The sequence below is a fragment of the Squalius cephalus genome (assembly GCF_949319135.1).
Source record: "Squalius cephalus genome assembly, chromosome: 15".
Lineage (NCBI taxonomy): Eukaryota > Metazoa > Chordata > Actinopteri > Cypriniformes > Leuciscidae > Squalius > Squalius cephalus.
The window spans coordinates 7,373,091-7,385,730 of record NC_137136.1 but is presented as its reverse complement, the minus strand read 5'-3'; the positions used below and the strand labels follow the sequence as shown (position 1 = coordinate 7,385,730).

General features: G+C 38.5%; 1 protein-coding gene across 1 annotated transcript in view; it reads left to right on the top strand.

Moving 5' to 3' along the window:
* Positions 1-77: 77 nt before the first annotated feature.
* Positions 78-12,640, top strand: part of adam22 (ADAM metallopeptidase domain 22) — a 64,952-nt gene continuing 52,389 nt past the window's right edge. Inside the window, exons 1-3 of the mRNA XM_079895185.1 lie at positions 78-573; positions 849-1,009; positions 3,340-3,413. Of these exons, the coding sequence (XP_079751311.1) occupies positions 441-573; positions 849-1,009; positions 3,340-3,413 (368 nt within the window). The 5' untranslated portion in view covers positions 78-440. The remainder of the gene's footprint in view (positions 574-848; positions 1,010-3,339; positions 3,414-12,640) is intronic.

The window sequence follows — 12,640 nt, the reverse complement described above, 5'->3', positions numbered from 1 at the left end:
AATAATTGGTAATATATCCATATCAACCCCTATGTTTGGCTGTTCTTGTGCTCCATACGGGATCATTTTCTGTTTGTCGCAGAAGGTGACAGCAGGTGGAGCGCGCACTACACTACCCGTCATCCCGCGTGCAGATCGCTCATGCATATTTATGAGTCGTTTCTGCAGTGAGGCGGCTGGACATTATTGATGTCTTGCTGAGGAGGTGGCGGTTTCTGCTCGGTGGAGGAAAAAAAAAGGGCCTGATTTTAGTTTTCCAGAACGCACCCGCCTTCGACCAGTCATCCGCCCGCTGCTCGCGCAACCAGCGTCTCGATGCAGTAGCTGCTCGCGCGTCACTAATGGCAACCAGCGCGCGAGAGGATGTGTGTGCCTTCTTGAGGGAAACTGAAAACCGAGTATAACTTTGGATTTAACTCTTATATCGAATAATTTGGGATATGATTAGCCGCGATTTTATGAACCGAATGGATGCGGGAATGATGCCTCTCCGTGTCGGGAATTCCTTTCTGTGTCTCTTTGTAGCGGTGATGAGCTCTGTGGTTCATACCAGCATCTCACTGCCTCATTACGGTGAGGGTGTATTTTTATTACGTGTTTATTTTATATATGTGTATTTTCATCATGAAACAAATTCATTATCATATTAGTGCCGTATTTTAATCATAGTAGCCTAATTATCCGTTCAGGTAATGTAAACAGATGTAACGTTACTTAACGGTAACGTTAAACGACCCTGAGGCGTGATTTATCATTGTTTATCTTGACTATGTCAAGTTTCATACATGTAACTCAGAATGAAAACGTGTAATTGTTAAAAATAGGCTACTGTGTTTTTATTATTCTAGGAGACGCCTTGGTAAAGACAAGGGCTCGGCGTGATGACGCCAGGTTCCTCGGGAAGGAGAGCACGGTACCGGTCCGGTTGATGTACCGAATAGACGGAGACACTCAGACGCCTCATGATGTTCTGAACACACGGGTCCGAACGAGCTCTGACAGTAAACAGGTGTGCATTGTTTCATCTCATGTTAGCATGTCTTCTGTGTGTCATATAGGGATGCTCTCTCCTCCCGTTGCCATTGGAGACGCGCTGCTCTTCAAATGATGTGTATGTTTTTCTCTTTTACTCTCTTTCTGAGTCTTGTAGTCTGACTCTGGGTGGTCTGAGAGCCCCGCGCAGTTAATTCCAGTCATTTAAGGGTGATCTAATGAACCAAAACAACACATTTCTCTGGAAGATGCTGATGCTTAGGCCTCCTGAGGCATCTTGTGGCATCACAGCTTTGGAAACACAAAGGACACAGAAAGAACAAATGAGCAGCTCCTGTGTTGGAGCATTATCAGTCTAAATCAATAGTGCATTATTCTTTATTACATTATTATATAGCACAGAAATGTCAGAAACTGATTACTGCTGTAACTCCATTTGTTATTCAGCAAAACACTGCATCAGGGACTCAAAACCTGGGCCATGATGATAAAAGGAAAACAATAAACTGGCAAATGTACTTTGTATTTGGTTTCTCAGTTGAGCGTGTAATGCTATAAGAGGTTTATGGACTTGCTTTTTCTTTTGTTCTTGCTTCGCCTGGCCTGAAAGATAGTGAATAAGACTCTGAGAGTGAACTGATATCACATCAAGTCATATTAATTAGCTATTTAATGTTTGAAAGTAACACTGCACATTTAGAATATAAGGCCTAGTATGTACTGTATGTGTTTGGGAGTGAAACCTCTGTAAAATATCTCGATCGCTCAGGTACTTACTTTGTTGTTCATACTTTGCGTGATTGGATAATTCTCAGAGGCACAGACATGCAATCGCTCGTGGCCTCGCTACTGTAACGAGTCTCTTTGACCGGTTAGAATATCTGTACATGTGCTTCGGGTTGTGCGTGCACGTGTGGGGCTTAACCCTTTGTCTGACGTGCAGCTGAGCTCTGTATAATTCAAGTAAAATCTTTTTCATCATGCCAATGCATTGATTTAATCATTGTGGTGTTATATATGATGCCACATTAGAGATTAGATTCGAAGCATGTGCCAATGAAATATTTTTTTTCATAAATACATTTAACTATGCTCAGGTCTGTTTTTAGCTCCACGCTTGACTAACAGTCGGATCTTTTTGAAGATTGGCTGTTTTATTTATAGATATTTACTGATGTCTGAAAACATTAGCTTGCTAATTTTAGATCTTCTTTATTTAACACAGAATGCAGATCAGAAAAAAAATCGAGTCAAGCTTTTTTAGAGCGGTAATATGATGAAACGGCGATCGATGATGCCACTGACATAATGGACAGAAGGCTGCAGCCTTCTCATCTTACACAGTTTCTAGAAAACACTCTGAATTTCTTTATTAGATTTGGTTTTAACAAAACAAGGGTTGAGAGTGTTATTGTGCATTAGACGTGATACACACAAATCCACACTCAATCAAGGGGCAGTATGTGGGTGTGTCTCAGAGAGGGTCGCTTCATTCAGAGGGTCACTGATGGGTGAAATGTTGAGGATCTCCCCCCTCCTCCGTATTTCTTCCAACCCTTCGTTCTCCTTCCATTTATATTGATAACTATGCTTTGCTGGTTTAGGGAGAGGTGTGTTCCCTTGGGGGTGTTAGACTCCCCTCACCTCCCTCATATGCTTCTATTTCTGCCCCTTCTGCCCTCTCTCTCTCTCTCTCTCTCTCTCTCTCTCTCTCTTACACACACACACACACACACACACACACCCACTCATGAGATACGAGAACAATGCGCCGCAACCAAAATGCTTCTCTTTCCCCTGAGGGGGTGTTATACGGCCCTGGCCATATGGGCCCCAAGCAGGCAGTGAATTAACCATCAGCGAACACACACACACACACACACACACCCACACAGCCACCAGTCCTGCACATCGAAGTGTGCATGATGAATAAAAAAAAAAACAATTAGCGCATCTAATTTTACTTTTCTCTCCCTAAACACTGAATATGTTCTAATTTTTTCCCTTTTTATTGTATCAGCTCTTGTGTGGCACCTTGAGATTTTTTTAAATAAAAATTATTCATTTATTCAGCAAGGATGCATTAAATTGATCAAAAGGTGACAGTAAAGACATTTATAATGTTACAAAAGATTTCTTCAAAAGAACATCATTTGTTCAACATTTGTCAAAGAGAACTGAAAGAAATGTTTCTTGAGCAGCAAATCATCATATTAGAATGATGTGATTTTCTTTTCTCTCCCAAAACACCAAATATGTTCTAATTTTGCATTTTTTATTAAAACAGCAGATACTGTATGTTGCACCCTGATATATATATCTCATCTTGTTTTGTCTCTTTTACAGAACCACGTGGCTCAGGCTAGCTTCCAGGTTGAGGCCTTCGGACAGACCTTCGTTTTAGACGTGGAACTGAACCAGTGAGTATCTGCTTCCAGGGTGTTTAGTTCGGAAATGCACTGGAAAAATGCAGTGTGTGTGGCTGAAGTGTGTGAGGTATGACTAATGCCCATCAGATCTATTTGCAAAGGGTTTTATGTTGCTTCTGATGGACTGCATGATCATAATGGCTGTTGATTTATGCTGAAGGAATGGGAAAGACCTGACCACTCTATCGATCATGGCATCCGCCACTGTCTCTCTCTCTCTCTCTCTCTCTCTCTCTCTCTCTCTCTCTCTCTCTCTCTCTCTCTCTCTCTCTCTCTCTCTCTCTCTCTCTCTCTCTCTCTCTCTCTGCCAGGATTCCCTATAATACACGTCTTAATACTGATAAACATCAATATTTGCACTGGTTCTTGTTCTAATTTCCAGTCCTGTAGAGGCTGTTTTGGCATTTTGTGATTGTTTTGGATTCAAAGCCGTAATGCCCTAATGCACTGGACTGGTATCTCATAAAAATATGCCCAGGTCACATTCCACCCTGAAAATAAACAAGAAAAATATTTTATACAAATAAAATTAAGCCTTTTTTATGACCATAATTTTTGTTGTTGTTGTTGTTGTTGTTGTTGTTGTTGTTGTTGTTGTTGTTGTTGTTGTTGCATTTTTACGTTATTTATAGCGTGCCATTGAGCCCAAATCCTCATTACCATAATGAGTTTTTATTTTGCAATTTCCAATATTCTCATTTGTGATTCACAGTAGATTACCCATTGCTGTAATATCAGTTATTTTTGTATTTAAATCAAAATAAATTAAAGGCAGCACAACATTATACTATAATGTGAATAGTCAATCCTTTTTTGCATTATACTAACCACATTTTTTATTATATTTTTCTTTTTTTGTTATGGTAATGAGAATTATGTGGGAATTCATTATAAATCATAAATAATACATTTTGAATTATGAACTCTAAGTTATAAAAATGTCACAGTGCAAAAACGGTCCTAAAACTATTTCTTATTTCTTTTTGCCGATTTTGGGCTGAAATATGACCTGGCGTGTCCTTAACGAGTTTCGTGAGATTCACCCTGTTGCTGTAATCAGTATTTTATCTTTAAAAGGTGATTTATTAAGGCTGATTTTACTGTGGAGTGCTCATTTGCAAAACTGACCTTTAATTGCTTTATTTTTTAGTTTCTTATTGTCTTGTACAGATGCTCATTGTGTAAATAACTCCTATGAGTCTGCACCAAAATCATAACCTATTTTCTTTCATATTCATCATATAGGCTAACTTGAATCCATTAACTCTTACTGTTACAACCACAATGGCCGTTGTACTTTAAACTGGTGCCAGACAGTCAGAGTCAGCAGATTTGATCTCATTATAATAATGCATCATGAATATTTCAGCGTTCTCCCTCAGTGTCTGTGTTTTTCTCCTAAAACATCTTGGTGAAGAGAAAATCTGTCTTTAAGATGGGATTCCCTATGTATTTCTTGCATTATACTAACCACATTTTTAATTATTATTTTTCTTTCAAGTCCTTTGTCAATGGAGTGTGTTTGTGTTGTGCTGTTGGAATTCTAATGTAGTTCTACCCAGGGTTATTATCGTTATCTAAAACTAAAACAATAAAAACATTAACTGAAAATAAAATATAAAAAAAAACATTGGCAACATTTCTCATTTTTGTTTAGTGTTAAAGGACTAAAATAAAATAAAACTTAATAAATATAGACATGTTTAAGGTCGGCATGAGATGGAAGTTGCGATAGTCTTGTCTTCCCTATTGTGACGGATATCTGAGTAAAACTGCTTGTCGAACAAGAAAAAATGTAGGGTGGGACTTGATTTTGTCCATCGGTAATTGATTGGATGGTTATGGTTTAATGGCTATTACTGTGATCTCATTTGAGTGACAGGTTGCCCCGCCCTCACGCCAGTAAACACATCATCAGAGAAAGAGAAGAGATGTCACTACAAGAGGGAGGGCAAGTTATATTGATTCAAGATTACGGGCACGAAGCATTAGGGCACATGAATTTAAAAAAGAATCAGGTGCATAGATAAATCATTTATAATAAATGCAATAGGCTATTTCATAAAAAATAATAGTAGTCACTTTTGATTTCATGGTGACTTAAATATATTTTAATTTATATATATATAAATATATATATATATATATATATATATATATATATATATATATATATATATATATATATATATATATATACACTCACCTAAAGGATTATTAGGAACACCATACTAATACTGTGTTTGACCCCCTTTCGCCTTCAGAACTGCCTTAATTCTACGTGGCATTGATTCAACAATGTGCTGAAAGCATTCTTTAGAAATGTTGGCCCATATTGATAGGATAGCATCTTGCAGTTGATGGAGATTTGTGGGATGCACATCCAGGGCACGAAGCTCCCGTTCCACCACATCCCAAAGATGCTCTATTGGGTTGAGATCTGGTGACTGTGGGGGCCATTTTAGTACAGTGAACTCATTGTCATGTTCAAGAAACCAATTTGAAATGATTCGAGCTTTGTGACACTTCCAGCATTATCCTGCTGGAAGTAGCCATCAGAGGATGGGTACATGGTGGTCATAAAGGGATGGACATGGTCAGAAACAATGCTCAGGTAGGCCGTGGCATTTAAACGATGCCCAATTGGCACTAAGGGGCCTAACGTGTGCCAAGAAAACATCCCCCACACCATTACACCACCACCACCAGCCTGCACAGTGGTAACAAGGCATGATGGATCCATGTTCTCATTCTGTTTACGCCAAATTCTGACTCTACCATCTGAATGTCTCAACAGAAATCGAGACTCATCAGACCAGGCAACATTTTTCCAGTCTTCAACTGTCCAATTTTGGTGAGCTCGTGCAAATTGTAGCCTCTTTTTCCTATTTGAAGTGGAGATGAGTGGTACCCAGTGGGGTCTTCTGCTGTTGTAGCCCATCCGCCTCAAGGTTGTGTGTGTTGTGGCTTCACAAATGCTTTGCTGCATACCTCGGTTGTAACGAGTGGTTATTTCAGTCAAAGTTGCTCTTCTATCAGCTTGAATCAGTCGGCCCATTCTCCTCTGACCTCTAGCATCAACAAGGCATTTTCGCCCACAGGACTGCCGCATACTGGATGTTTTTCCCTTTTCACACCATTCTTTGTAAACCCTAGAAATGGTTGTGCGTGAAAATCCCAGTAACTAAGCAGATTGTGAAATACTCAGACCGGCCCGTCTGGCACCAACAACCATGCCACGCTCAAAATTGCTTAAATCACCTTTCTTTCCCATTCTGACATTTAGTTGGGAGTTCAGGAGATTGTCTTGACCAGGACCACACCCCTAAATGCATTGAAGCAACTGCCATGTGATTGGTTGATTAGATAATTGCATTAATGAGAAATTGAACAGGTGTTCCTAATAATCCTTTAGGTGAGTATATATATATATATATATTAAAATATATAAAAATGACAAAAACACAACAAAATTGCTAAAACCTTAAATAAAATGAAAACAGAAAATATATATAAAAAATAAATCTAATTTATAATTTATAACAAAAACAATAATAGTTTATCAATGATACTAAAATAACACAGGTTCTACCTCTGTAAAGAGTCACTGTATTTGAGTATGATATGCAATACTGCTGCTTTTAAATATTAAAGGACGTTTAGGCCTTTAGGGAAGTCTTTCCCATTTATATTATGTGCAGCTTAAGTGAAGACCTGACAGATTATTCTAACCATGTTTCTACCTCCTCAATCACCCAAATCTAACACTGATGGTTTTGCAAATGCATAAATAGACATTGAGGTGTGTTTTGGAGACAAACTCTTTTGGAGCGCTCTACATGGGCAACAACTCTTTGTGTCACATATTGCCAAGTTAACACTAAATTAAAAATACACAGCACACAAAAATAAGGGGTAAATAATTTTTAGACTGATCGAATATGTAATAATAATTTGTCCTCCATCTTTTCACAAGTGCTCGCAGTACATTATGGGATTGCAATCTCCATAAAGTTTACATGCAATGCCAGCTTAGAATTTGGGCCAGAAGTTTTCTAAGAAGGCAGCATAATCGCGCTGCCTACCCTTCTGAACAGCCGTCGCGTCAGGAGTGCACCTCTGATACCTTAAAATCATGTCTGCGTAGGCTGCTCACTAGGTTTTGGATTAGAGCCATTGATTCAGCTTATTATATCAGTCAATGCTCTCTCTCTCTCTCTCTCTCTGTCAGCATGTGGCTGGTCTTGTTCAGTACAATATATGTTCTGCTTTAATGGATTCTGACTGGATGGATTTGATTGCCTCTGTCCCTCTGAAATAGTGCTGTGATATAGCAGAGAGAAACACAAAAGTGTGTGTTGTGTTGTTCTGTTTGCTCTTCTACACCCATGGAGAGCTGGCAGTTGGATCCATCCTGACTGACTTGCGTCCAGATTACTTTCTCAGTTTCCACCAAGGAAACCAATTCATTCTTTCATTCTCATTCTCTCACCTCTCTCTGTGAATTTCTAAAGGTTTGGGATTTTCTTAACTTGTTTGTGTGTGTGTTTGTGTGCATTTGGCTTTTCTCCGGCCTCCAGCTGAGACCTACTTTCCTAAAAGTTTTTCTTTGCTATGTGATCATTGTTCATCAACTGAAGTTAGCAATCTCAACGCATCTGAGTGACATATTTGTATAATGTTTCACAACAAAAAGGCTTGTTTTGCTTGTATTGTTTTATTGGGTACTTGTTGCGTAACCTCCCCCCCCCCCACACACACACTGGCTTGCCCCATGCACCCTCTCACACAACTCTGAATAATGAATGAGTGTGTTTGATTAAAGCGGTTGGCGCAAATGGGTTTTCTGCTTTTCAATCACGCTGTGTCGTCGTGACAACGGACCATGTGGCAGAAAGGAAGCATTAAAATCAGTCAGATATGGTTGATGCTGGGGGGGGGTGGGGGGTGGGGGGGGGGTGAACAGACAGCTGCAACTCTAAACAGATAACAAACAATCACAAGCTCACCTTTGAATCAAACAGAAATCACTGCAGACAAATCATGCATATTATATCAGATCTCTGATAAATGTATGGTAAATCCCATATTTGTCTAGTTTTCCAGTACCCTCATCTAAACCTCCTTAAAACAAAATAAATTTACCGAAGCAAAATTTCCATGAAACATTAGGTCTTGTTGTCAAAGAATGTGTATTATTAATTAAATGAATTACATATTAAACTATTCTAAAGTGATAGTAAAGACATTTATAATGTTACAAAAAGATTTCTGTTCCATGTTATTTTTTTTTAACTTTATTGGAGCTTTCTACTTTAAATTTTTTTTATCACAGTTTCCTGTTTGACATTTCCTCAAGAAATGTTTCTTGAGCAGCAAATTAGCATATTAGAATGATATCTGAAGGATCATGTGACACTGAAGACTGGAGTAATGATGCTGAAAATTCTGCTTTGAGATCACATGAATAACTGACGTTAAAATGAAAACAGTTATTTTAAATTATTATAATATTTACTTTATTTAACATATTTTTTAAAATGTTACTGGAGGGGGCGGTAAATATACATATAGGTGCATATGTGAGTATATACATATTAATTAATATATAAAAGTAACTAACTAGTTACTAACTGTACCCATTTAAATCCAAGACACTATCTTTCTCACACTCTCAAATATGCAAAAATTCTTGAATGTCTCTTATGTGAGACTCATTATATTATAAAGAATCATGTATAATGTTATAATGCAGGCTATATTTTAATTTTTTGCATGAATCTGGTCAAATCAAAAACCTTCTGTGAATGACACCCACAGTCTCCAGGAAGGGTCTGATTCAGCAAAACACTGTATAAGAATCCCTGTGTCATCTGCCATCTGCTACTATGAGCTTCTGTTTGACCCAGTCAGCACACGCGTGACGTCTCATCAGATCAAACCTGTGACGGGACACGTCTACTGAGACACTGGTGTGTGTCAAACCTATCCTGTATCAGTCTGATTCCTTTGACTGCGCTGTATATGGATTGTTTTTGTTGTGCAGTTTATAGTAATGTCACTGTTGTTTTGTGTGAATATACACTGCCCAGCCAAAAAAAAAAAAAAAAAAAAGGTTGCTGTTTGAATTTAAATAGGCAAATGCAAAGATCTTGACTATAAATTGATGCACCTCTTGTTGAAATAACATCACAACATTTATTTCCATCAAGAGTTATACATTTTTGGTCAAACTCTTGTATTGAAACACAAGAGTCCAGCACTCTGTAAAGTCTCCTCCAGCACATCCCAAAGACTCTCAATGAATTTAAGGTCTGGACTCAGAGGTGCCAATTCATGTGTGAAAATGATTCTTCATGCTTCCTCCCAACCAATTCATACTTTGAGCCTGATGAATCTTGACATTTTCATCATGGAATAGGGCCATGATACGTCTTCCTTCACACTCCATCAATTAGGGTTAGAAGAACTGTTGCCAAACATATAACATGCTAGAAACATAATAATCACTGCAACGATGATCAAATAATATACTCTTAAGCATTTGCCTATTTAAATCCAAATAGTGACTTTTTTTTGGCCAGGCAGTGTATTTCCATGTGCTTGCAATTATAAATCAAGTTCAAACACAGTGGTTTCTTTTAGAGATACACACACACCTCGAAGGAACACTTCATGCATTGTCATTTACATTCATCATCATGTCAACTGTGTCCAGCATGCATAAAAAGAGTCCAAATACACACAACCAGACACTCTCATTGGTTTCATTTCAGATGACAGTTGCACCTGAGGGTTTTGTGACGTGTGTGTGCATGTGTGAGATGTCTCTTTATTGTCTTTGTTTTATTTTGGGGTGCTTAGTCTTTTACACATTATCTAAAATAGAACTGGTTCTTGTTTCCCAACCTTATAGGGCTGGTTTAGTTTGTAGTGAAAATAATTTGCTTTATAACAAAAATAGATATTGATGACAAGGCTCTACACTTATAGTTTTGTTTAGGAGCACTTGGAACCTAAAAAACTGTAACATTAATGTGTCACAGTATAATAAATGCACACGTAAGCACTGAAAGCTGAATTAGATTTACAATAAAACAATAAAACAAACAATATTTTGACTTATAAAGCCACTTTTTCTAATATCCTCTGCCACAATGATGTAATGTCTTTGAATTATCCTCATCTGAGGTTCACTCGCAAATGCTTGCACTGTCCTGATCTATGGTATGTTATCATTTAGCTTGATTTTATATAGTATATCATTTTTATAGCTCCATTTTACCATCTTGAGGAAACTGCGTAGTAGAAGAAAGATAGACAGAACATGAGAAAGAGGCAGAAAGAGAGAAAGAAAGTGAATAAGTTGTTGGATGGAGGGAGAGTGAAAGTCTGACCAACCAGCATTTTTCATGCACCCTTGAGTCTGTGTGGGTGTGAGATGGAGGAGAGAGATCAGAGAGAAAAACAGCTGGCGTCAGAGTCTCAGAAGGGCTCTTGCTTATATATTGCACATATATAGTGGCACAAGACATTTTCAGAAGCAAGTTTGAGACGTTGGACTTTACCTGTCCATCATAAACATAGACTCACATTACATATCTCTCTTTCCCCTTTTCTCTCTTTCTCTAAATGGTGGAGATGCATCATTTGATAATAATTGGGCTAAACTGGTTTGTTCTGCTGTAACATGTCGTGGCATGTTTGTTTTTGGTGATCTTTTTGGTACCGTTTCAGTTTATTTTTAAGCTTAATATTTTTCATGATAATAGTAAAGGGGATGAATTTAGAGATGCAACTTTTCAGAAAGGGTTTTTAATGTGCTGACAGCTCACTATGCTTCAGAGTGCAAAGAGTCTGTTGATCTGTCAATGTGTTAAACACTGTCTGAGAAGTTATGTCTGTAATTCATCACACTAAACCACTACTGCGTAATTTTGAATATCTAGTATCCATAGTCATGGACAACCAGGAAATATCAGATTTGTTGATTGTGTGCCTGTGATTTGAATCTCCAGTTCCACCACATCTCAAAGCTGCTCTATTGGATTGAGATCTGGTGACTGTGGAGGCCATTTTAGTTTAGAGAACTCATTGTCATGTTCAAGAAACCAGTTTTAGATGATTTAAGCTTTGTGACATGGCGTGTTATCCTGCTGGAAGTAATCATCAGAAGACGGGTCCACTGTGGTCATAAAGGGACACGGTCAGCAACAATATTCAGGTAGTCTGTGGTGTTTAAACGATGCTCAATTGGTACTAAGAGGTCCAACGTGTGGAAAGAAAGTATTCCAGACACCATTACACCAACAGCAGCCTGAACCGTTGATAAAGGCAGGATGGATCCATGCTTTCATGTTGTTTACACCAAATTCTGACCCTACCATCTGAATGTTGCTGCATGAATTGAGACTTATCAGACCAGACAATGTTTTTCCAATCTTCTATTGTCTGATTTTGGTGAGCCTGTGCGAATTGTAGCCTCAGTTTCCTGTTCTCAGCTGATAGGAGTGTCACCGGTGTGTCTTCTGCTGCTGTAGCTCTTCTGCTTCAAGGTTCGACATGTTGTGTGTTCAGAGATGCTCTTCTGCTTCAAGGTTCGACATGTTGTGTGTTCAGAGATGCTCTTCTGCTTCAAGGTTCGACATGTTGTGTGTTCACTGTTCAGAGATGCTCTTCTGCTTCAAGGTTCAACATGTTGTGTGTTCAGAGATGCTCTTCTGCTTCAAGGTTCGACATGTTGTGTGTTCAGAGATGCTCTTCTGCTTCAAGGTTTAACATGTTGTGTGTTCAGAGATGCTCTTCTGCAGACCTCGGTTGTAACGAGTGATTATTTGAGGTACTGTTGCCTTTCTATCAGCTGAACCAGTCTGGCCATCCTCCTCTGACCTCTGGCATCAACAAGGCATTTCACACACAGAACTGTCGCTCAATGTATTTTTTTTTAAGAACCATTCTCTGTAAACCCTAGAGATGGTTATGCGTGAAAATCCCAGTAGATCAGCAGTTTCTGAAATACTCAGACCAGCCCGTCTGGCACCAACAACCATGCCACGTTCAAAGTCACTTTAATCACCTTTCATCCCCATTCTAATGCTCAGTTTGAACTTCAGCAGATCGTGTGTACATGCCTAAATGCACTGAGTTGCTGGTGTGGCTGGTGAGTGTGTGTGTATATATATATATATATATATATATATATATATACATTGTATATA